We start from the raw sequence: 24,114 nt of genomic DNA, 5'->3' as shown, positions 1-24,114 counted from the left end.
CGGTCTGATAAGTGGATCACATGGATATGGAGGCACTTGGGCAGATGGCACCTTCTGGAATGTCTGTGACAGATTTTGGAGATCGGGGCCCTGGACCCACTTGGATCAGGGGCTCAGATAACATACAGGCCTCCATATGCAGGCGGCGCGGAGAGATAGGGGGCTCGAAGAACCGCCGAGCTCTGATCTGGACAATTCAGGGGCTGGCTTTTTTTTTGGTGCGCCGCAGCCTGTGTTGTCTCTTGACTAAAGCCAAGACCGCATAACAAGATAATAGAGCCTATCATCAAACACGTGGTCTGTAGCCCTCATAACCCAAACAAGCCGGGGCTCCCACAGACCCCTGTACTTATAAACACGAGCCTGGGTCCCTTACACCGCAGCAGTAAAGGCCACCTGAACACGCGTGGTCCATTTTTTATGTCGCACCAACATCCCTCGGCCCTTTAAAGGTCGCCCGTTCGGTGGCGGTGGCCCATCCGCTGCCCGCCGCCGACCAGATGCGGTTCCGGAACACGGAACGCTCTTTCGCCCTCTCACGCGTCCCCCTCGACGGTAAACTGAGCGCCCACGGACCGTGGGGTGGCGAGACGCTCGACGCGCGCCCCGACGCTTCCTGTCGGCGAGCGGAGACGCGACGCGACGCGACGCGCCGCGACGCGCGTCACCGGCGCGTCCGGCGGCTTGAAGGGCAAACCGGCCGCTCGTGTCCGCGGGGCTCGGCGGCGGCGCGCGTCACCTGCCCTTCCCGGAATACGGACGGATATCACGTCCAAACAGATATAAACAGATAAAAAAAAATCACTCAAAATATCACAAAAAAACTCCGTTAAACACTTCGTTTTTTTTTCTTATTATTATCTTCTTTTCCTCGGAAAGTAGAGACGCTTCGTCGGCGCACGGCGCTGTGAATCCACGCCGAAGGGGAGCCGCCGGCGACGGCGTGCAGGTAAACACCTACCGCGATGACAAGGACACCGCGCGGTGGCCCGCACAGCTTGCACCGCGCCGCGCCCCCCGCGTCGCCCACTTCTCGCCCGCCGGCACCGGACGGCGGGGACTTAGAGCGGATCTAGGCGCGGGTCCGGAGAACCAGCCGGAACCAAGGACGCGGGATTATTATTTAAAAAAAAAAAAGAAAGAAAGAACGAAAGAACACCGATCCCGTCCCGCGGGATTAAAGTCCGAGATGGGAACTAAGATCCAAGTTATTCTGGCGGTGCTGCACTTTGTTTCGCTGGCGAGAATACCCTCACACTGTGCCAAGGTATGCACGCTCAGTCCCTCTGTTCTTTATAATTCTCTCTTTTTTTCTTTTTTTTTTTTGAAAAACCGTGCGGTTTTATTGCCTTTTTACACGCGGGAATATAACCTCGTGGTCATTGACTTTGTCGTGTTTCGGAACTCCGGCTCTAGAATGGCCAGCCGGGGGCAGATGCAGATATTTCGCGCTGATAACTCATTTATTGCGTCGATACATTGATCTTTTTTTTTTTTTTTTACTAAATATGAATGCATCCACACTGTGCTAACTTTTTTATATTATTATTAAAGCGTGTACACGACGTAGTACGTGCTTTCTGCGTTTAAATTAATATGTACTAATCACCTGTATGTGTATGAAAATCTTTATAAATGTGTTATATGTAGTTTGCACGGTCTGTATGAATGGGCAAATGGTTGATTTAGGTTATAAAAGTGCGCTTCTCAGGCACATGTTAGATAATCCAATTTTTTTCTAATATAATTTTTTTTGTCGTAACGTACGACTGTAAATATGATGCATTCGTTATTAATTGGCTATTAATTGTTGTGGTGTGTGCGCCGGCGTTATCTTAGTCCGTGAGAACGGCGTCACGTGGGCGGGGAAGGGCGTGACGTCACGCTCGCCGCGAGCGCGTTGGACCCGTGATCTTTGCACTCCGCGCTGTCACAGCAGCCGACCCGGGAGTGTGAGGGCTGCCGTGCTTACGCGGGCTCATGAACGGACGTGACTCACATTCCCCTCTTTCCTTGCACCTTTGACACGTCCAGAATCCAAGTCGCTGCGTGTTGCGTCGGGAGGCGGGGTTGTGAGGTGACGTCACCGACCTGCCATTAATCAGAAGCGTCGTATCGAACCCTGCACGGATTTTCTACATATTTCACAATAGCTGGCAAAAACGTTGTAGTCTGGCATGCCCCGCCAGAACACTACAAAAAGAGCAGATCACCACACTCTTTACCCGTTATTTAAGTTCACGTCTGCACGTCGAGATGTTCGGTGAACAATCCTGGTCCAAACTCCCACTTCATTTTCCCCTTCTTCTCCTTTCAGCTCGGCCAAATGCAGCACACAGAGCACAGCTCTAGACAAGGTACGGGTTCCTTTTGAACTCAGAATGAATCATTTTTTAGTTTTTAATGCTGTTTGCATTCATCTGAGGCTGTCGAAATGGATGTGTTTGCAGAAGTGTTGACATTAGATGAGTCTTAATTATGTAACTGGCTTTATTGTGGAGCCACCAGCCCGGGAGCAGTGGTCTGGGTCTCCACGCAAACGCTGACACGCGGTGGTCCAGTCGCACCTTTGTTCAAGAAGGAGTTCGGCTCTGGTCCAGCTGTTTCTAAGCAGGCAGCTGGTCATGTGGCCGCGATGAGTTTGAATGCCGCTGGTTTAGTGTAAGTCGCGTTGTAAGTCGCTCTGGATAAGGGCGTCTGCCAAATGCCGTAAATGTAAATGTAAATGTAAATGTAAATGTAGTGAATCCAACCAGACTGCCAGGTTTGGAATAGTGTCCAAGTTTGATCTGCAGACCACTTTGTCTCAGTTCCAAAATTCAGGGGTTTATTGTCATATAATGCAGATGAATGAAAACATACTAAAAGAACATCAAAGTATTGATGCAAAATGTCTGTAGGTCAGAAGAGAGTCTGAATGTATACATTTCTATATATTTTATTGTAATTCACGTCCGTCTCTGCCCCCAGTGGTGAAGTGGCTGGATGTGTTTCAGCGGAGCAGCTGTCAGCCGCGCCAGGCTCTGGTGGAGGTGTGGCAGGAGTTTCCGGAGGAGACGCATCACCTGTACCTGCCCTCCTGTGTCGCCCTGCAGCGGTGCGGGGGCTGCTGCTCTGACGAGGCGCTGGTGTGTGTACCGCTTCACACACACTCGACTACACTGGAGGTACACACACAATTGTTATTTTGAATGCAACACGTTCCATAGTAGCAACTGAATCGGTGCTGAGTATGGGCAGTGACAATGGAGCTCTGTGATTGGCTGGTCGGAGGTCCCAGTGGGCAGTGCCAAATACCCTCTGAAAGTGTCCTGCTGCTCTAATTCAAATGACTTTTATTGGGTATAAATACGTCTTCCCCCCCTTAACCCCGCAGCTCATGAGGACCTCGTACCTGAGACACGAGATGGTCCAGCTGCCTTTTACCGAACACACACAGTGCGAATGCAGGTGAGCTCCCGCTCGTCATGATGGCGGCTAGCCGCGATCTAAACCACCTCTTGGAGTGAGAAGGCGATCTAGAAGAGAACAGATTGCAATGCAACGCGAAACGGGCGAACGGATGTCAGTTAAGAAACATTAAGTAAAACTAACGTGGAAAAATGCTGTGGTGGAGGAGGCACTCTTATAACTCACATTTATTTCTTATTTATTTCTTATAAAGCATTCTGTCTACACGTTTACGTACTTGGTTGATGTATTATTTCATTCATTTTATTCACTCACCACTCATTTATTCATTAATTTTATAGACTCTGCTTTCTTTATGCCTCCGAGCCGGGTAACATCCAAAATTGTAACTAAACTAGAGGCGGGCATAGATTAATTTTCTTAATCTAGATTAATTTCACTGTAATCTTGTAATTAATCTAGATTAATCTAGAGTAAGCAAAATTAATCTAGAATAATCTAGAGTACGCACAATTAAACTACATTAATCTAGATTCTAGATTAATCTACATTAATCTACATTAATCTAGATTAAAATGTCTCATTTGAATTCTGCTGAAGGCATTCAGAATATGTTTGCTACCCAAATAATGACTAAAAGTAAGCCTTTGGGAACGGGTTTCTAAAGCCAGGTGCTGCGCATTAGACCAGGGGCTCTTCTCCTTTTTCCAAAATGCATCACAAACTGCTTGAGAAAGCTGTTCTACTATGATAATTGGTGATGAAAATAAATTATGTTCAATAAGATGTACTTGTGTTTACCAACTGTTTATTCAGTTAAATATCTGCATCCATGTTACCACGTCACGTTTGATGTGGTCATTTCACAGTTCAAAGACTCGTTCTCGCCCCCTACAGTGCAATTCGGCTAGGTATACATCCACGCTAAAATATCAAGGTGAAAGTCATCATAGTGTAGCGGTTCTTCTTCTTCTAAATGATGAGCTGACACCCAAGAGATTTTCTGTGCAAAGTGTATTCTGTACAAAAAGCAAGGTCGCGTCAGAACATCGCGTCACACATCGCGTCTTTCTGCACCTCTCTACTCACGCCATGTGTCCAAGAGAACTGAACATTAACATAAAGCATTCACAATTTACAATACTGCATTCCTGTACAAAAAGCAAGGTCGCGTCAGAACATCGCGTCACACATCGATTCTTTCTGCACCTCTCTCTACAATATACAGTATTAAAAGAACATAAAAAATATTCACAAAATAACACACATGCAAAATATTCCTAATATGTACATATATTAAAATGAAAGAAATAACTTTTGGCACACAAACCCCACGCACCTCTCACAGCCTTGTGTCCAAGAGACCTGAACTGGTCTCAAAAACAAAATAAAAGTCTTTAAGAAATAAGAAACTAAAAGACACAAGAAAGAATAAATATACTTATAAATCTAGTGTAACCATTTAATTCTGGCACAATAGCTTGCGTAGTATAGACCCAGCTCCCAACCCAACTTTGTGAATAGATTAACGGTGATATTTTTTTATCGCAGATAAGAGTCTCCTGTTAGCGCAGCACATTAACGCACGATAACGGCCCACCACTAAACTAAACTTTTGGAAAAATATACATACAAGTCTGTGAAGAATTGAATGTAGACATTCATGAATTAAACTTAAATTTATCTCTGTAGACCGTACGTTTACTATCGTTCTGAATTCGCTGGTAAAATTATTACTTCACAGCGCAATGAGATGCTCAAAGTTCGGATGTCAGACAGGCATTGATCTTTCCTCCTTCACATTTGCATAATGACTCAAGCTGCTCTGCTTTCTGGGGAGCCTTGTCTTTCATACGGAGTTCGGGAGAAACCTCCCACTCTCGGCACCCTGTGGACGTTTTGTATTTGGTGGTTGTGAGTCATTTGTAAAAGGCCATTGAGAGATTTTGGGGGGTTCGGGCTTTTGGTCTGTGGTTAAAATGCAAATGATCACTCCCTCCCTCTCGTTCTTCTTCTGCAGACCAAAAGTGGACGTGGTCACACCTCCAGCCAGGTTTGTTTTTATTAGATAATATCTGTTACACTATTAAAAATCATCTTTATAAAGTCATGTTGTTCATGTCTGTAATGCTGCCTCTTCTTTAAGAAGCCCTTTTGAGTGATTTATTATCATAGCCCACATAGCCAAATTGGTCTGGCCCAGATCTGACCCACACAATGTGGCTACACTCGGCCCGGATACCGCAAACAATGACGGCCCTCTTGTTGGCCCAGATCTGGTTTGCCAAAGGTGGGTAATCCAGGTCTGAAGAGTTAAAACCTACACCAGGATTTTTTACCAACCTTGTAGGCACAAATGTTCCATCAAGAAGTTTAATTCAGATTCAGAAAAGGAATTTGATAAATTACTTAAATTTAATCAAATCAGTTTACATCATAAATTACAATTACATAGCTTCCTTGTGTTAGTTTTATTGACAGTGACGTGATTGTCATTGTGAATCATGGCACAGCACACGGTGACACATCCTATGTATTAAACCATCACCCTTGGTGAGCAGTGGGCATCCATGACAGGCACCCAGGGAGCAGAGTGTGGGGACAGTGCTTTGGCACCTTGGCGGTTTGGGATTCGAATTGGCAACCTTCTGACCATGGGTCTGCTTCCTTACCAGCTAGGCCACCACTGCCCCAGATTTATTAATTAAATTGAACCCATATGGCGACTTATCCATCATCAGACCAACAAGGACCTCACTCGAGTTTCTCTTTTTTTATCTTAAAATTGTACCAAATTTACTATGTGTGCTTATGTTCTAATGGGGCTCATTATAACACCCTTAATCAGGTGTCTTTTTTGATAAGGGGTTGAATGTTTCTGTGTGGAGGCATTTAACAGCCCCATGAACAATTTAACACACACCAGTGGTCGGGTAGGTGGGATGTAACGGGTTGATCAGATCCATAAAAGAATGTCTGCCTTTTGTGGGCTTTGGCACTTTTATTAGAAAGTGAGCCGATCTAGAGACGTTTGCATATGCATGAGCTGATCTGCATATGCATGAGCAACCTTCACTCATTAGCCACTTTCTTAGAGCCCCTATTTAGCGTGAGAGACTGTTTATGTACAGTTTATGTCAATCATCTGGTACTTAGTCAGCGGGCATTTTGCCCGGTAGCCAGATTCTGTCCAAGAACCAACACCCCACTGCCACCTGACTGTAAAGCAGCTCTGTTGAGAATGTCATGAAATATTCTGTTCCTTACAGGCAGGATAATCACAGGCCCACTCAGAAAGGGAGAAAAAGGGACAGAGGGAAGCCAAGACGGAAGAAAAATGGGAAGAACAAACGCAGGTATTTTTTTTTCAAATCCATTTTTTGCTGGTCGCTTTTTGCATGTCCTCCCCTACACCTGACGTGTCGCCAGGAATACCAACGTGGCCTGAGAGGATGTGTGGACGGGCACGTAGGCGTTTCCTTTCCCATAGGGACTTCTTCACGGCCCGTTTTAATGGGCTGAATGAAAGAATTGTAATTGGTTTTTACCCGTTTCCTCTGCCCTTTCATTCCGCCGCTCCCTCATCTGTCATGTTTGGCCAACTGAGCGCAGATCCCCTCACCCACCTTTCAGACAGTGATGTCATTCAGTCCGTTTCTCTGGCAGGTGTGAAATTGGTGTGCCTGCCCCTCACTCACAGCTTGATCCAAGCAGTGATGATATTCCGTGTTAAACAAACTGTTCTGTTGTATTTATGTCTATTTTTTTAAATTGATTGTACTATTCAGGTATGGTGTTACTTGTATGGGCTCCACTCATGGCGTATGTGAGACAGCCCTTCACTCCAAAGGTTCTGTGTCTTTTAGAATCATTATTCTGTATTCGTTAACTTCCCTTAGGCATCCAGTGGATACCACCAATCCTCTAAGACCATCCCCTGCCCCACCTATATCTCCTGAACCAGTGAGCTGTCAGCCCTGTCATGGTCAGAAGATGACTCTTGACCCCAAAACCTGTCAGTGTCACTGTGCCCTGACTGAGGATGATTGCCAGCAACGAGGGAAGCAGCTGAACCAGCATCGCTGCAAGTCAGTCACTATGCTCACCAAAAGATGAGCTTTATTTATGTTTTTATTAAAAAGGGGGAGGTGCGGGTAGGCATTAATGACAGCTCTCACACATTCTACTTCCTCAATCTGGACAGTTTTAACACCAACAGCACGTTACTTCTGCATAAACTTACAGATTGTCCTGAAACCTGCAATAGAGCTGAAGACATTATTCAGTATTATATATACACTCCAAATATATAATTAGCTTATTATTATGTTTGTAAGTGACAACATGTGGATATATATCTCTACTTAGATGTATATGTGTGTGTGTATATCATGCAATATATATATATATATATAATTTTAATATTCATATTCATATATTATATATGTTGTATATTTTTTCAGGTGTGAAGTCCAGGTTGGGCAACAAGGATGAAATCTGTTATTCCTTTGTGCTCCTCATTATAAATACACAACTTTATGCAGAAGGGAGGTGCATCCATGCTAAAAGGTGCAGAAGCAGTGGCCCTACGGCTGAGGCTAAGGGCATCAGGTCGGTGTGAAATGTGGAAGGACCTCACCCCTCCCTTGGAGAACATCCATCACAGTACCCGTAGATGCATATATCTTTGTATGTGGGTCTGTGATTTTGTGCGTAAACACAGGCTTTATGCTCCACCAGTCTTTCAAAGCATGCGCCGCACAACCTCACTGTGGATGTAAATAAATCACGAGCGGAAGATCCCCACTGGAACATTTACAGTGACGGAATGTCTAGACGGAAGGCTGAAGGCTCTTCTCTCGATATCTGGATTGTTTTTGTTGTTTCATGCCATTTCTGGTATTCTGAACAGGAGAAGTGATGTCACTTGATGTCACACATTACTGTGTAATATTGTGTTTGTCAGCAACATCTTAACATTTTGCTTTGAGACCCCTGTTTCTCTTTAGCAGTATTACAAGACAGAGCTGCACATTTTTGACCAAATAATTACAATTCTATTAACACACTGGCCTAAACTGGCTTGAATTAAATCTGAAATTGTCCTCCTCACAAAACATCTTTTATAATTATTATTATTTTGCTCGTTGAACAAAAAAATAATCCTTCATGAAATCTTTGTGATAGTACACATGAATTTTATCTGAATTTCAATATTGGTCCAGATATGATGATTAATGGATTAGATATATTCTGTGCATAAATCAAGTGATTAATTGTGCAGCCCTGCAACAGGACAACCCTTTTCCAGGAGGTGCCTAGTGTTTGCTTGCATTGGAGGGTATGTAATCCTGTCTGCATACATGCCACTTCCTAACATTCCATGAGGACATGCTGAGAAAACTGATGAGGACAAACATGTCTTGTGCATCTTTTGTCACCAGGTGCATGCTTTTCTGCTATTTTTTTTTTTTTAACAAATTCACAAATCATGATGGATACTCATCAAACACAATGCAGCATGTAAGGACTTGACTATTTTGCTGCCACTTTCACTTGTGACATGTTAGGAGCTTCATTTATGCATCTCAATGACCGGATTATGTCTGTGTGGTCCATTATTATTTCTTTTTTGCCTTAAGTCACATGCACAGTCTCTGTCAAGGAGCCTTATTGTGTTTATTTGATTCTGGTTTGCATTTTCCATCCATTCTTTGGGGTATTGAAAGAGTTTCAGCTCTAGCTGAGAAGTGACAGGAATGTCAATAGTCATTGAATTGGCCTTATTCCATCTGTGATCACTTTTTCTCTTACATACAGACGACTATATATATATACACATGCACACACACACAAGGCATGTTTTAGTCCTCTATAGTGGTAAATTATAAGCGTTATTTCTTCATATTATGTTGATGTTTGTGAATGTGTTATTGTACTACTGTTTTAATTTTAATGCAAATCCCACAGAAATTCTTTATTTTTTCTGCTTTTGAGTAAAATGAGCAGGTGGACATTCCAACACTATACATGGAAAGTGAACACTTTCCATGAGAACAAGTTTAAAATAAATTAAATAATCATCTGAGAAGTCATTCATTTTACTGCTTATGCATTCAAAAATATGTTGCAACACTGGGTGAACTGGGTGAAATGTAGAGTACCTGAAAACTATTTATTTTTATATTAAGTTACATTTTCATATTGAACTATGCATTTACTTTTGTTTGTCGTATGGAGGATAATATTTGTTTTTATAATTACATCCTATTTGTGTTGGGATATAAAAGGATTTCTGTAAATGTATTTTGTCAATGCATAGAATTTTTCTAGACGCTTACTATAGTTATAAGTTTGTTCCTTGTTGTGAGGGGTTTGATACAGGGTTCACCCTCTTAAACCAATTCCAAAATCATCATTCATCAGAAGCACAGCAATAACAACACAATTATCATTTTACATGCTGTGGTCTTAATGTTACATTGTGTTATGGTTTGTCTCATTAGGGACAAAAGAACGTTTTTTCTCTGTATTAAAATAGATGAGGGTCCATAGGAACAAGAACAAGCTTTACAGTTAACAATATATTTTAAAAACTAGCAATATATTGGTCTGTGGAATTTAGCTCAAGTATACATTGAAAAGCAGTGCAGTGGCTAATAATCTCACTAGTAGCAGAAGCATATTGGTTCCAAACATCATCATTCTATAATGATATAAAAATTTGATCATTTAGTATGATGTAAAGCTTCACTCAACCATTTTCAGAAAATTACAAAACATTTATTATTTTTTCATTACATTGTGAGTTTGCCCAAATTGAGAAGTTGGACAATATGCAACAAACAATTTACCAAAAAAATGTAATTAAATTTCAATTGAAATATATTTAATTTATCAAACAATTTCTATGTTGGTTGACTTAAAGTGATCTGATTTTGTATTAAAAATTGGGAAAGTCAACCGCCTTGTGTACATACCCATTCTCTCGATTTTGTGTGTAACTCATTGCAAAATCCAAGATCTGCTGTTAAACAAAGTGATGTCAACTCGGTAGCTCGTCTTAGACAATATAAAGATGATGGTGCCTGTTAGAGTGATATGAATGCAAAACTTACGTGTTTCATCTAGGTAGGGGCAGCAAGGGGCAGATAAAACAGTAGCTGACGATCATACATGAGAATTGTGATTTCTGTGACTCTAAGCCAAAATTAGATGACTTGGTCCTAATTTGTGGAGAATATCATAGAGCAAACTCTTAATGTGATGTATGTACTGGATGCTACTACAAATCCAGAATCCATCGCTTGTCGGTCTAGAACCCATGGGTCTGTGCTGTGTTTTAGTGTTATAATCCTATAGAAACATAGAACCAACCATTTATTCCACAGCCCATACGACTGTATATTCGGCCAATATCCGATGTCTCTGGTTCTCGTTGTGTTTTTTTTTGTGTGTGTGTGTGTGTGTGTTCATGTTTTATGATTGAATTATAACTGCTGCTACACCATGTGTGCCCTATACCCTGTCATATTATGTAAATGTGCAAATCTGTGTTACAGCATAGTTCTTAAAATGCTTCCTCTCTGCTTTAAATGTATAGTATGTGTATATATAGAGATATTTTAAGCAGTGCAAATAAGCACCTTTATGTGATTCAGTATAATGTTTAAAGAGCAGTATTAAAGGGAAATGTCTTATTTTTGAGACGGGTTTGTGTCTGGTTTTGGATTCTGAATGAGCTGTCTTAGCCTGATCAGAAGCCTGCTTCTTTTTCTTCTGGTCACCTCTCATTCGGCACCCTGCCCTCCCTCGTCCTCTCCTTTCTTTTCCTCTCCTTTAGCGGTAATGAAAGACAAACAGGGTGATAATTACTGCTGCCTGCTGGGAGGTCAGCGGGGAGGCGTGACAGCGTGAAAGATAATATTATCCCCCCACGTCTGGGTTGCTGAGTCAGGGACGGACACAAGGGAAACACATGCAAACACACAGATCAATGTGGACAGACAGAAATTTAGGGGTTGTGAATATCAGGGGATTATTATTATTTTTTTTACCTTTAACACAAACTGCAGGCTCCAGGGTCATGGACTGACCTTAACTAACATTTTTTATAACATTGCAGCTGTCAGCAATTTCCTGAAATATTTAACTTAATGTCTGACTTTGGAACTAGTTAATGCCATGTCCAGATTTTGAAGGGTGCAAAACACGTAGATTTGATTAATTCATGGCTGTAGTGGTTTCCATTTGCTCTCCTCACTGCGCTGAGGTTCCTCTGATCACGTCCCGTCTGCCGGGGGGTCTGTACCACCGTCGGGCTCCGAGGCAGAGACCGTTCTACCTGCTAGTCAGGGCACAGTGCCAGAACTAAATATAGCAGCCTGCGCAAGAGACTCAGAGAGAGAAGGAATAGGAATAAAACCAGAGAATGAGTCACCGATCAGGACACGGGTGCTGGGTTTCTGTCTTGGGCTCCTTTTCTGGTGCGCTCTTACTCTTAGTGATCTGCTTTATAAAATCGTTATATAATAACTAGGGGTGATGCGTGCACCGTGGTGACAATGCTCCTGATGATGCTGGCACTGAACAGCTTGGTTCTCCATGGCAGTATCATTGATACTAAGTATTGGATAGGGTCGGCACGTCAATTCCGTGTTCCAGTAATGTCCAGCGCAGACAATCACCCTCCCACAGTTCATTTCCCTCCATAAACACGGGCCCTGCGTGTTTTCCACCGGCGCCTGGGTGAAGAGCTGTGGTTATTTTAACTAATGATAAGACCCCGGGCGTGTTTACGCTGCAGCCTTTTGTTGAAGCAGCTGTGTTAAAGCGGCTGCAGGACGCTATCTGGACTACAGGAACATGTGTGTTTTGATGGTATCAGGAGCGCCGTGCCTGTAATGTCTGCCAAGCCTGGCTGTATTCCTCACCCGTGGGACTCTACAAATGAAACAGATATAATATGACATGACCATGTTCTCTGACACCCACAGACCCATGTTTTTTTTACAGGGTTCTGCGTTCTAGTTGGCATGTGAGGTTTTACCCTGGCATGAGTCCTTGTCCTCCTCTGGCTTAATACATGGTAGGGTCTCTCAGAAGCGGGGGCCACAGCCACATTTTCATCATGCCGGAACTTGTTCATCCATGCGGGTGACTACAAAATGTTATCGCTCTGCCCTCTCTCTTTCTTTTAGTCCCTCTTCTCTGTACTATGTTGTGCTCTTTTTTTATGATAAAAGGATCTGTTTGCACTTGACATTAGACGTGACATTCCTTTCTGTCAAAGAGGGGGGAAATGCTTTTCAATGGAGTCCTGCTGCCCATCGTGGGATTCGGTACATGGAACACGCCTCACCTCACTGAAGTTCAAGGCTTTCAAAGGCACCACACACACAGCACCAACAGGGTGGAATGACCTGTCATGTTGTTCTGGAACTGCATGTAAGCTGGCAGCACATTCATCTCTGCAGTCTCTGGACTTCTCTGGGTGCCTGCTGATTAAAAAAAAAAAACATACATGTATAAATTATTGGATGCAAAATAAAAATATCGGTCATAAATTCATATTTGCAGTTCTTCTGACCACGTGTTTCAACGAACTTGACAAAAGCAGATAATTAATGAAGGATTACAACAGCGACCCCTGCAGGTGTTTTTTGGGACACCCCTTCTGCGCATGTCTCTACGTGGCAGAGTACGTGGCAATGACGTAACAATCCGGAAGTTACCGGGACTAAAGCGAAACAGGAGCTTTGACGTCGACCGCGGCTGAGCTAATGATGCTAAATGCTAATTAACAGTGAGTATAAAGCGCCCAGGAATTTAGCCTTAGCTAGTACTTTACAATTAACGCATTCTGTAGATAAATCGCCGATGGCCAGGGACGTTCTTCGTCGTTTTCACGATGTTGGCAGAGCAAGTTGGTCGTTCCGGGATGTTCTTGTGATTTTGGCCTCGCATTTTCCCGTTTGACGGAGCAGAAAATAGATCTTACTGTGAAAAACAACGATAAGATGGTGTTCAACACACGTTGGATCGTTGTGGGCCATGATCCACTAGCGGCTTCTAGTAAAATCTTAACCTGATAACAGCCGAGTTCATTCAGTCTTATTGAAGAAATTGAAATTGAGAAATAAACAAATATCTAATATCATAAAATAGTTTTGTGTTTGGGCTTAACATTTTGTTAACACTGTACATTTATCTTCGTTTCTTGATGCGTTGTTTTGGGTGTAATTGTTTTATGAATGGTATGGATCGGATGACCGAATCAAGGCTTGTTTTCCAGATGCTGTCCCCACACACCGGGATACTGTCACCGGCTTCAAGATCCTAGACCAGGCCACCGCAGGGGTCGACCTTGAACATTAGTCCAGTCGGACCTTCCCTCTTTCATTCCGATGTACAGACCAACCAACGGTGGAGTCACTGCATCCTTGTCCTCCTGAAAGACTGTTGAACCTTAAGCCACCATGACCTGCAGGGACCGAACCCTGGAGTTCCAGTCTGCCTGTAAATCAATTCAGGGAAGACAGGTAAATGTAGAGTCATGCAGCGTATGGCAGAGGTCAGGGAGGATTTTGATGTCTTTATCACAACATGGTGGTTTGGTCAGAATTTTCCTCAAAAGGACTTACATTTGACTTACGCAGTAAATGTCCAGTGAAAACAGAACTGCTTTTTTTCCTAAAGTGTTTGTTGTGTAATTTCCTTATTTCCATTAAACAATGACATGTTTTTGGGACAAAAGACTTTATGTGCGTGGGGAAATAGACTTACATCAGATTTACATAATTGTAGTAACTTGTAGTTATTCAAAACTGATTGTTAATCATTGCGTTGTATTGTCAGAATGGAGCATTGTCTAGTAAGCCATCTCTCAACGCCATCAAACAGCGCAGTGACTTCACCGTCATGGCAAAGTAAGTTGTTTCATATTCATTTGTTCAGTGGATTCTTTTTATCTAAATATTTCAAGGACACAGAGAAAAGAATTACCTAGTATTTTACTTCAGGCGTTTTTTTTTTTGTTTTTTTTTTTTAGGCATCTCATCATTTTTATGAGAAGTTGTGTTTGCATTTGTTTAGAAATTTTCAAAGAACGAATATTTGCAATATTTTTTCAGTAGTAAAACATTGCTATTTCTGTCTTCTAGGAGAATTGGGAAAGACTTAAGCAACACATTTGCCAAACTGGAAAAGCTGACGACATGTGAGTACTCAACCAAATTCTGCATCGATTGTCGGCCACCTTCTGTTCAACTCAACGGAACATTTTTTTTCTGCTCTTTTAGTGGCCAAAATAAAATCATTGTTTGATGACAAATCTGTGGAGATTGAAGAATTGACCTACATTATAAAACAGGTGGGTGACCGCTTAGCCACTGAAGGATTTCAAGCTCAGTTGTTCTGAAATTAAGGCATGTATAAATTGTAAGAAGCTCCTCTGTACCCTGAACACTGGCAGCTAGTTGTGTAGTCAGAAGGATCAGTACAAAGTATTAGTGGAAAGCGATGCACTGATGCGTTTCAGAAATAATATTTTGTACAGTTAGTGCGTGCTGGGAACTTTCGTCATGTCTGGTTGTGCCCCTAGGACATCAACAGCCTGAATAAGCAGATTGCACAGCTGCAAGACCTGGTTCGGTCACGGAGCGGACAGAATGGCCGTCACATCCAGACACATTCGAACACCATAGTCGTTTCATTGCAGGTAGGCCAAAAAGAATGGAGCCAGCCGGGACAGTGAGACTTAAAGTAAGACGCGCTGGAAATGAGGGAATCTTACAAATCCAGTGTTGCTCCACTGTTTCTGCAGTTAGTCTGGACAAGAAAAAAATTACTGTGCAATAAATAAAGCCATTTTCTTCCTTCTGTCTCCTTAATGCAGTCAAAGCTGGCCTCAATGTCAAATGACTTCAAGTCAGTGTTGGAGGTGCGAACTGAGGTAAGCAATTTTGTTGTTTGGACACTGAAACAGTTTGCAAATTGGCACCATTGCCGTTCGGATGGTTCTTTTAATTGCGGATTTTTCTCGGTAGAACCTAAAGCAGCAGCGCAGCAGAAGAGAACAGTTCTCTCAGGCCCCAGTTGCTGCCTCGCCTCTCCACGCCAACAACTTCAGTAAGACTCCACCTTCTAACCACTTCACTCAGTAGCTGTTGTGGTTGCATGTAATGCTCAACTCTGATTGGTTGGTGTTAAAACCATGTAAAGGCTGTTAGCATGTGCCACATTTAGTGCCACTGATGGTCTCTTCAGAGCTTTTTGAGTCTAACCTGAATTTCTCACACTTTTTTCCCCCCTCTGTTCCTTAGAGAGTTCTGTTCTGGTGCAGGACGAGTCTCGGAGTCTGGGTGGGGATGTGTCTATAGACTTGGAACCGAACCCCCTGCAACTGCAGCTCATTAATGAGCAGGTATCAATCAATCTTTATATTCCGCTTTTTACAGTGTACATTGTCACAAAGCACCTAACTAATATAACAATGACCGGTGACACTAACTACTACAGCGTTATTGATGGTGAGGGGAGTGTTGTTTAAGGCTAGACTGTATAAGTAGGTTGTTAGCCTGGATTTAAATGCTGATACTGAGTCCCAAACAGTCCTCGGAAAAGATTTGGGGCCTTGTAAGCAAATACTCCATTTGCAGCAGTGACTTGGCGTACATGGGGGACAGCCAGTAAGCCTTCTCCCAGAGTGGGTTATGAGGGACTAGTAAAGCTTTATAGGGGATAAGCAGAATCTTGACGTCAATTCGTATCTTAACTGGAAGCCAATGCAAAGAAGGTACAGGCATAATGTGATCACACCTTCTAGTGCATGTAAGAACCCTGGTCGCAGAGTTTTGCACTAGAAACTACTTTCTCTGAATCAGAGATGGAGAGAAACTTCCTAACTCTAGCAGTCTTTCTTACGTGTATTTTCCACCCTGGAAAATGTTTGGACTATGACAATCAAATGACAAATCAGCATCAAAAGTCACACCCAAATTCAGCACACTCAGCTAACTTTTCAATTTAGATTCAAAATTTGGTTTAGTATCAGTATAACAGTATACACAGTATACCGTGTATTGAAATATTGTTTCACACAGAACCCTGACCGCATAGTGCAATCATAAAAGAAAACAAAATACATATATATGTTTATATACACACTAAACTATACTAACTAAAGCTTACATACTGTACAGGATATCTCTATAGGTGAAAAGTAAAACTTTTCTGTACGATGAACAGGTCAAACAGGACATAACTGGACAACATCATGTAGGATGATTGTAAGTGGATATGTTGGATATTTCAAACAGGACACACAAGAAAAACATGAGCAAAATGAGTTGAGATCTGTACAAATCATGTGCATAAGGCTGGAAGTGTATTGGAAGTGTGTTGAGTTTAACAGTGTTCTGGTGATGGCCGTGCATTGAGAGCTCTGAGTGCTGGGGGGAGGAAGCTCTTGCAGTGTCTGGCAGTTACAGTTCTGATGTTGTGGAACCGTCTGCCAGGTGTTAGGAGGAAGAACAGGGCATGTGAGGGGTGATGTGAGTCCTTCACTATGTTCCGGGCTCGATAGATGAGGTGTTTCTCGTAGAGCTGGGAGATGAGTGGAAGTGGAACCCTGATTATGTGCTCTCCTGTCTTCACTATCCGCTGCAGGGCCTTCTGCTCAGCGACAGTGCAGTTCCCGTACCAAACAGTGATGTAGCAGAAGAGACCACTCTCAGTGGTACCTTGATGATGTGGTTCAAATGGTACTGTGCAGCACAGTCGTGTGTCAGCGGTTTGTGGAGCCGTTTGGCCGATAGGGTCCAGATTCTGTGGAAGCTGGGTCTTCGTGTGCATCAGAATCAGCCTCTCAAAGCACTTCATAATGATGGGTGTGAGTGCTGTGGGCCAGTAGTCATTGAGGCAGGACACAGTTGACTTATTTGGCACTGGGATGATCTTGGTGGTTTTGAGGCAGGTAGGTACCACAGCTGAACTCAGCGGTGTGTTGAAGGTGTCTGTGAAGATGTCTGCAAGCTGTTCATCACACTCCCGTAGCACCTGACCAGGAATGTTGTCTGGTCCTGCTGCTTTCTGCGGGTTGACTCTGCGGAGACCGAGGACCTGGTCGTTGGGAGAGTGAGCCTCGGTGGCTCCCTGATCTCTGCCTCAAACCGTGCAAAGAAGTCGTTCATCTGGCAGGGAGGAGTCGCTGCTGCATGCCTGATGTGTTTGCTTGTAGCCTGTGATGGTCTGGATCCCGTGCCACATGCACATGGGGTCCTTTGAAGACGTGAAGTGGCTGTTGATGTTCTGTGCATAAGCTTGCTTTGCCTCCTTAATGGCCCGTGACAGGTTGGCTCTGGCTGTAGAATAAGCCTTTTTGTCTTTGTCTTTGTTCTAAGAAAACTAGCACAGAGATAAGGTCCTGGTCAGAAGATAACAGAAGGTTATCTGTACTATGGTTCTGTCTAAAAAAACAGACTGATACATTTCTAATATGTCATTTGTGGTCAGAAAAAAAATAACCACCTTTTCTAGGAAGAGCCACTAATATATTTCTTCTCAAATATATTAGGACTCTTACATCCAGAGTCGGGCAGACACCATGCAGAACATTGAGAGCACGATCGTTGAGTTGGGCTCCATCTTTCAGCAGCTGGCTCACATGGTCAAAGAGCAGGAAGAGACAGTTCAGCGGTACGTGAGATTCTGTTTTGCACTTTCAGTTCTTATGACATTACCTATCTGAATATTCCATGATGGATTATGCTGATTAAGATAAGAAATCTCAGTGACTCAAGTGATTCAAAATCTTTTGTAACTGTTTTACATCATGAGCAGTTCTCTTTACCCTTACGGATGCACTTTGGCTTCTGTAACCTCTGTATCTCACTTTTTTCTGCAGTATTGACAGTAATGTGGAAGACACCCAGCTGAATATCGAGGCAGCTCATGGCGAGATTCTTAAATATTTCCAGTCTGTCTCATCCAACCGCTGGCTCATGATCAAGATCTTCCTCGTTCTCATCGTGTTCATCATCTTTGTGGTCTTCCTTGCCTGAAGATCACAATCGAAATGGAAAAGGGGGATGTGTAGGAGGACTGAAACTACAAATAACCACCGAGGAAGCGTGCTTTTCATGCCTTAGTGTGGTGGATCTGATTTCTTTAAAGGAGCTGTTTGGCCGTTTTCCTGGTTTGTCTGATTAAAAAATGTGATTTGAGATCATTTGAAGCGGACTGGCTTTCGGTGGAAAATCAGATGATCATTAACTGAATCAATCATCACAAATGACCCTTTATGTTTAAGTGCCCGAGTCTCTGTATGGTCATCCCAGGTTCCTGAGAGACGGTGAAGGCTGGACTTTTTCATATCTAAAGTACGTTTTGCAGTCTCAGCCACCCTCGCCCTATTCTAAAAATTTCAGATGTTCATTTTTCCTACAAAATGGCGATCAGTGGATATTTTATTTATTTGTTTGTGACCGAATGGACATGCATAACTTATTTCTGCCTGAGCTAATGTGAAAGACTAGGATTTTTAAACATCCCCTTAAAAATTCTGTAATTTCTGTAATTATTGATCGGTTTTAAATTCTACTGTGAAAGCTGAATCTTTTCAGCTTTTTTTCTGCTTTGAGCTCTAGGTTTGCCAAATATGCTAGGGAAGGAAGTGCAACAGGCTGTCCACGGTCTGGCACTTGCCGTTTTATGGACAGACACTTCTGGATAATAAACATTTTATCAGGTCATCTTTTACTCCAATGGTGGATGCTTTGAAAAGGTCCTGCGACCTATAAAAGACAAGTGTTGTATTTCTTTACCATAACTACATGCACAGATTCACTATGAAACTTTTATTAAGTGTCTACATCCATTTTGTGCAATGTTAAAGTGCACCTGGGATCAGGATTGTAAATAGATGTGCTATGGTTGACCAGTATTTTGAGCAGATGTCATGACTGATATCTAAAGATCAGTGGGTGAATTCAAGGCAATGCTAGCTGAATGTTTCATGCAGAGATATGGTTTCATTACCAAATTGTTATTTGTGTGCATGTAGTTATTGTACTGCCTTGTGTTTTCATGCAGCTCATTTGGTTGCAGCACATGAAGTGATCAAATTGATGTGACTGTTACACTGTTTGGGCCATCTAAATTCTAAATTGTATTAGAATTTGTTCCAAGTTGTCCCATTTATTAACATAATAAAAACGACTCCAGATGTTTGGGGAAGGTTAAGCTTTGACCTCTACAAGGCTCTGATCTGCATTAATGTACAGTTTATTGCTTAAACACTGAGCACTTTTATTCAGATTCTTTCATTTATAGCCAAACTATGCCTCTTCTTGTATAAAGTAAAAAACTATGGAAAATGAAGTGCATATTAAAATACATTTAGGCAAATAGTGTGTGTTTTTGTTCATTTAACAATGAGGGGGAAAAGGTCCTGGATGGAATTCTATTTGCTTTTTAATACGTAGAGGGCCAAAAATGACATTTCGTTTGTTTTTCTTGTGCTTTTCCTGAACATTGAGCCATATTAACAGCATATTTAAATTATTGAGCTTAAAATTGTGTGTTTGTTGTAATTGTTTTTATGAAGTTTAAAGCTCCGGTTTAAAGTGCACCATTACTTCCTGACCTTTCAACCACCCTACCCTCCAAAAAACAGGAGGCTCCGTTCAGGCTCCGCCCTTCTATTGGACATCCCCGTTACCTCTTGAAGAACTGGTGGAAAGTTGCATTACAGAAAAAAAAAACATTTTTATTACTATTTAATTCCGTGTCTGCACACGGTCGCATTCTGTGTATATTTCTCATACATTTACAACCACGTTTGCACACACATGCTGTACATTTGCGGAAGAGCAGCGTAGACACACACAACTTTTCCACGAGTTCCCGCTTTTCTTTTGCCCGGCAGTCCGGTCCCAACTTCCTATTGGCTGTCTCAGTCGCCCAATCAGCTCTGGACTCTCTGCTCGATGGGCGTGATTTCGGGCATACTTCTGCTCCGCCCCCTCTTCGAACCCCTCATCTCCGCCACTTTCTCCGGCTCATCCTCCTCCTCGTCAAGCCACGCCTCCTCCGGCAGGTTGCTGCGGGATCCGCCCAGGCCCCTCCCCCCGGCCTTGGCGGAGCGGAACCTGGAGCGGAAGGTGACGAACGACAGGCTCTGGCTGCGCTGCTTGTCCCAGCGATTGGCGCGGCTTCGAATCTCGTCCTCCCCCTCCAGCTCGTCCAGGCAGTTGCGGAGGACCGTGCGAAAAAGGCGCGGCACCTCGTGAACTTCCGGTTCGAACTCCGTCACCATTTTTCGGAACCTGGCAACAATCATGGGGATTTGGCAAATTCATTCGAATACCTATTCTTTTTTTATGTTGAACTATGATCTGTGTAAACACATTTTGATAAAGTTTGATGGACACCACGTCATTGGAGTTCTTGTTTTTGTATAATAGTTAACAAGTGGTGGCTAGGGACTCTTCATCACAATTTTAGGCAGCACATCTGAATTACCGGACGATGGCCGGGCCACACATGGCCGGCGGGATCTTTGCGCAGAGGTCCTGGAGCTCCAGGACGTCACCCGGCGTGAGCTCGTAGCTCATTTTCGCCGGAGGACCAGCCAGCCAGCTGTAGTCGGCTGAGCCCCTGCGCCTCCTGACCTCTGTGGCCCGCTCCAGGCGAATTCGCTCGGTGCGCTTCACCATGGCGCCCAGTTCTAGCATCAGGGTGTTAGTGACCAGTTCCTCAGAGGTGCGCTGGCCTGGGACCTTTGGTTCCAGCGAGAACACAGCCGACCAAGGGAACATCTAACAGACATAACACGTGATCTTAGCTCTTACTTTAGTAATCAATAATTCAATAAATGATCCCAATGGCAAGATATACTTAAGCTTTCTTTACAAAACGTAATACGTCGCAAGTCAGTATTAACTCTATTCCATATACTCCTAAGCAATATACAGAGCGCAGGCCAAAATGGAAGAACCATGCAATAATTTATCATTGCATTGCATAAATCTTATTTCTTGTGAATTATTCAAAACAATGCAAAACAGCACTTTCACCAGCCTTATGTCATTTAAAAGCTTTTCACCGGGAATGAGGTCTGCAGACTGACATGTGAAAACCTAAACTACAGATTTAGACTGTAGTTTAGACTAAAATATTGCTGCTGTTGTTGTTATTTAATTCATCTTACCTTAACAGCTCAGAGCAGTCTTGTTTTATTCCAGAGTAGGGTTATGGTATTATAAACGGAACAGGAGATATGTCCAAATATGAAACGTCCTGCAGAAGGTAGTTAGTGTGGACACCCTCGACCTGAGCACCTGGCTGGCCTCAGGTTGGCTGTGTGTTTGAATTTGTATGCGAATTTGTAATCCGCTATTATGGACTGACGGGTCTTATTCAGACTTCCCTGCTTAGTGGGGGGGTGATGTCACATAACACTAGCTGTTTAAAAACGTGATGGTTGTAACAGCAGCCTGTTTGTACCCGTTTAAGCCGATTTTGAGATATAGATATTATGTCAAATTGTGGCATTCATTCATTGGCTGCTTTACCCTGACCCTGCAGCTCCACCTTCTCTGTCCCGTGCTCCCTCGGCTGTGGCCAGATTCTGCTGGCAGTGGACTTGCTGCCAACCACCACCACTTTACTGTCACTGTTTTGTTGAGAATAGCACAAAAAAAAACAGCATTCAGACACAACTACACATAAACATTCTTGTCTCAGACTGCTACGCACATCTGCCCTTACATATTAATGTGCTTTTTCTGTTTTTTTCACCAGTATGCAAGAGTAGTAGAATACAAAGGTTTTGAAGATTCACCACAGTGTATGTGAAATATATTCCCCGGAACACATTAATTTGATTACATTTTCATTCAAGCTTTTTGTCCTGCTGCAATTTATGCGCCTATTGTAGCAAAAAAGCATCTGCCTGGTTTGAGCTCAAAAAAGTTTTATTTTGTCATTGACAACTGGACTGCAGTGGTAACCAACCCTACTCTTTCCGGTTGACAGTTTCCAAATCCACACTATGGAACTGTGAACAAAGTGATGGGATGTCATAAACACTACTTTGAATATGTCTTTCAAAAACAAATGTAATCACACCCAGCCTGCCATAATGTTGTCCGTGTTACATAATAAGCCACGCCCTCCCTTACATTCCCATGAAGAGGAATCCAAACCCCCGGCAGCCAGATGGTTCCCATTTCCATCATACTCAGCAGAACAGAAGCTCGGTAATCAGGGATTACCTTCACTCGGAACACTTCCAGGTATTGAATGGCGCGTGAAGAGGCGACAGTGATGCTAATCTGATTACGCTCGTAAGTGTCTGTCTTGTCATGACAGAGGAGGTCATATTTTTCGATTTACAACACTGCAAAACTAAAAAAAGGTGAAACTGGACATGGCTGAGACAGTATACAATAATTTCCAGAGAGCTGAAGCTGCATCTCCTTCATTCTTAAAATGGTGCCTGTTTCATTTTTGGGGGGATAAAAATTTGGTGAAGACCAGGTTTGTTGGACATCAGAAAATCCATCTGCAAACCAGAAAACATTTACATTTACAGCATTTTGCAGACGCCCTTATCCAGAGCGACTTATGATCAATAGTTACAGGGACAGTCCGCCCCGGGAGACACTCAGGGTTAAGTGTCTTGCTCAGGGACACAAGTGGGATTTGAACCTGGGTCTTCTGGTTCATAGGCGAGTGTGTTACCCACTAGGCAACTAACACCCTTAAACATTGTGCTGAGCTGAAAACCTCAATGCTTCATGAGCCTATTAAAGAGTCTGTTAGTGCTTGACTAACAGCGTCGTTCGGCTGCATCTTCAATGGATTCTAGTTAGATCAGGACTTCTGATTATTTCCTCATTTCAACATACCCAGGAACCTGAAGCAGTTCCATAACTATGTGGTTTGAAACCTCCACTTTACGCAGCCATAGCCAGGACCTGAATGCTGGGGGCAGCAGTCAGAAAGCAAGCAGGCAAGATCATAGCTAATCCCTCTCACACCACCTCTTCCAACCACTCACATCTAGTAGTGAAAGTGAAAGTGAAGTGATTGTCTCTGCTTTTAACCATCACTGGGGAGCAGTGTGTGGGGACGGTGCTTTTGCTCAGTGGCACCTTGGCGGCTCGGGATTCAAACCGCTAGGCCACCACTGGCCCCTGGTGGTAGTAGAAGACCACAAACACAAAGACAAACACAACACGGAAATGTTGCTTAGATTTACATTTATGGTATTTAGCAGAGTGACGTACATCGGTGCTTTATAGTCCATATCTGATCGTCATACATGTATAACTAGATGTAAATCCACAACGTCTTCAGCAGTTACACACCATCACAAGACCTATTTACATTGAAAGAACCTTACCTTACATTTTTTTTGTAATGTTGAGGTTAGGTGAACATAGTCCAGTAGATACCCCTTGAAGAGAGGCATCCTTAATTGTTATTTGATGATGTTAAGGAAACGAAGCTCTGGATGCAGGTCTTGCTCTTCCTTCCTTCACAGATCACAGTTCACAGATTCTATAAATGTGTCCTTCGCAAGTTATTTTAGTTTTTATATTTTTTCCTTGATTCATGTCTCCTGGAAATCTGGACGCCTTGAAAAGCTTTAGACTATTATTGTTTTAGATTTTACATTTCACACGGGTGAAGTGA

General features: G+C 43.0%; 3 protein-coding genes across 3 annotated transcripts; 2 read left to right on the top strand and 1 right to left on the bottom strand.

Annotated features, from left to right (window-relative positions):
- Positions 1-340: 340 nt before the first annotated feature.
- On the top strand, positions 341-11,118 carry LOC114768116 (vascular endothelial growth factor A-A-like). The gene is made up of 8 exons (XM_028960238.1): positions 341-1,267; positions 2,318-2,357; positions 2,971-3,167; positions 3,377-3,450; positions 5,432-5,464; positions 6,681-6,767; positions 7,311-7,499; positions 7,875-11,118. The coding sequence occupies exons 1-8, from the start codon at positions 1,190-1,192 to the stop codon at positions 7,903-7,905; spliced, it is 729 nt and encodes a 242-aa protein (XP_028816071.1). The 5' UTR covers positions 341-1,189; the 3' UTR covers positions 7,906-11,118.
- A 1,991-nt stretch (positions 11,119-13,109) lies between these two features.
- LOC114768046 (syntaxin-5-like) lies at positions 13,110-19,818 on the top strand. Its single transcript, XM_028960117.1, has 11 exons — positions 13,110-13,216; positions 13,706-13,952; positions 14,269-14,339; positions 14,574-14,629; positions 14,712-14,782; positions 15,014-15,130; positions 15,308-15,364; positions 15,459-15,540; positions 15,735-15,835; positions 17,987-18,108; positions 18,317-19,818. Exons 2-11 carry the CDS (start codon positions 13,890-13,892, stop codon positions 18,471-18,473), a joined length of 897 nt encoding a protein of 298 aa, XP_028815950.1. The 5' UTR covers positions 13,110-13,216; positions 13,706-13,889; the 3' UTR covers positions 18,474-19,818.
- A 340-nt stretch (positions 19,819-20,158) lies between these two features.
- LOC114768047 (protein RD3-like) lies at positions 20,159-23,943 on the bottom strand. The gene is made up of 4 exons (XM_028960118.1): positions 23,822-23,943; positions 21,623-22,087; positions 20,935-21,230; positions 20,159-20,738 (listed from the first exon to the last, which is right to left on the bottom strand). The coding sequence occupies exons 3-4, from the start codon at positions 21,228-21,230 to the stop codon at positions 20,378-20,380; spliced, it is 657 nt and encodes a 218-aa protein (XP_028815951.1). The 5' UTR covers positions 21,623-22,087; positions 23,822-23,943; the 3' UTR covers positions 20,159-20,377.
- Positions 23,944-24,114: the final 171 nt, after the last annotated feature.

This window comes from Denticeps clupeoides, chromosome 18 (assembly GCF_900700375.1).
Source record: "Denticeps clupeoides chromosome 18, fDenClu1.1, whole genome shotgun sequence".
Taxonomy (NCBI): domain Eukaryota; kingdom Metazoa; phylum Chordata; class Actinopteri; order Clupeiformes; family Denticipitidae; genus Denticeps; species Denticeps clupeoides.
This window is presented reverse-complemented; position numbering and strand designations above follow the sequence as displayed.

Coding starts and splice junctions, on each gene's coding strand:
- LOC114768116 (XM_028960238.1), top strand. CDS start 1,190: ATGGGAACTAAGATCCAAGTTATTCTGGCGGTGCTGCACTTTGTTTCG. Junction 5,465..6,680: donor GTGGTCACACCTCCAGCCAG/GTTTGTTTTTAT, acceptor TGTTCCTTACAG/GCAGGATAATCACAGGCCCA. Junction 6,768..7,310: donor AATGGGAAGAACAAACGCAG/GTATTTTTTTTT, acceptor AACTTCCCTTAG/GCATCCAGTGGATACCACCA.
- LOC114768046 (XM_028960117.1), top strand. CDS start 13,890: ATGACCTGCAGGGACCGAACCCTGGAGTTCCAGTCTGCCTGTAAATCA. Junction 13,953..14,268: donor AATCAATTCAGGGAAGACAG/GTAAATGTAGAG, acceptor TTGTATTGTCAG/AATGGAGCATTGTCTAGTAA. Junction 15,131..15,307: donor CCATAGTCGTTTCATTGCAG/GTAGGCCAAAAA, acceptor TCCTTAATGCAG/TCAAAGCTGGCCTCAATGTC.
- LOC114768047 (XM_028960118.1), bottom strand. CDS start 21,230: ATGTTCCCTTGGTCGGCTGTGTTCTCGCTGGAACCAAAGGTCCCAGGC. Junction 20,739..20,934: donor TGTGGCCCGGCCATCGTCCG/GTAATTCAGATG, acceptor GATTGTTGCCAG/GTTCCGAAAAATGGTGACGG.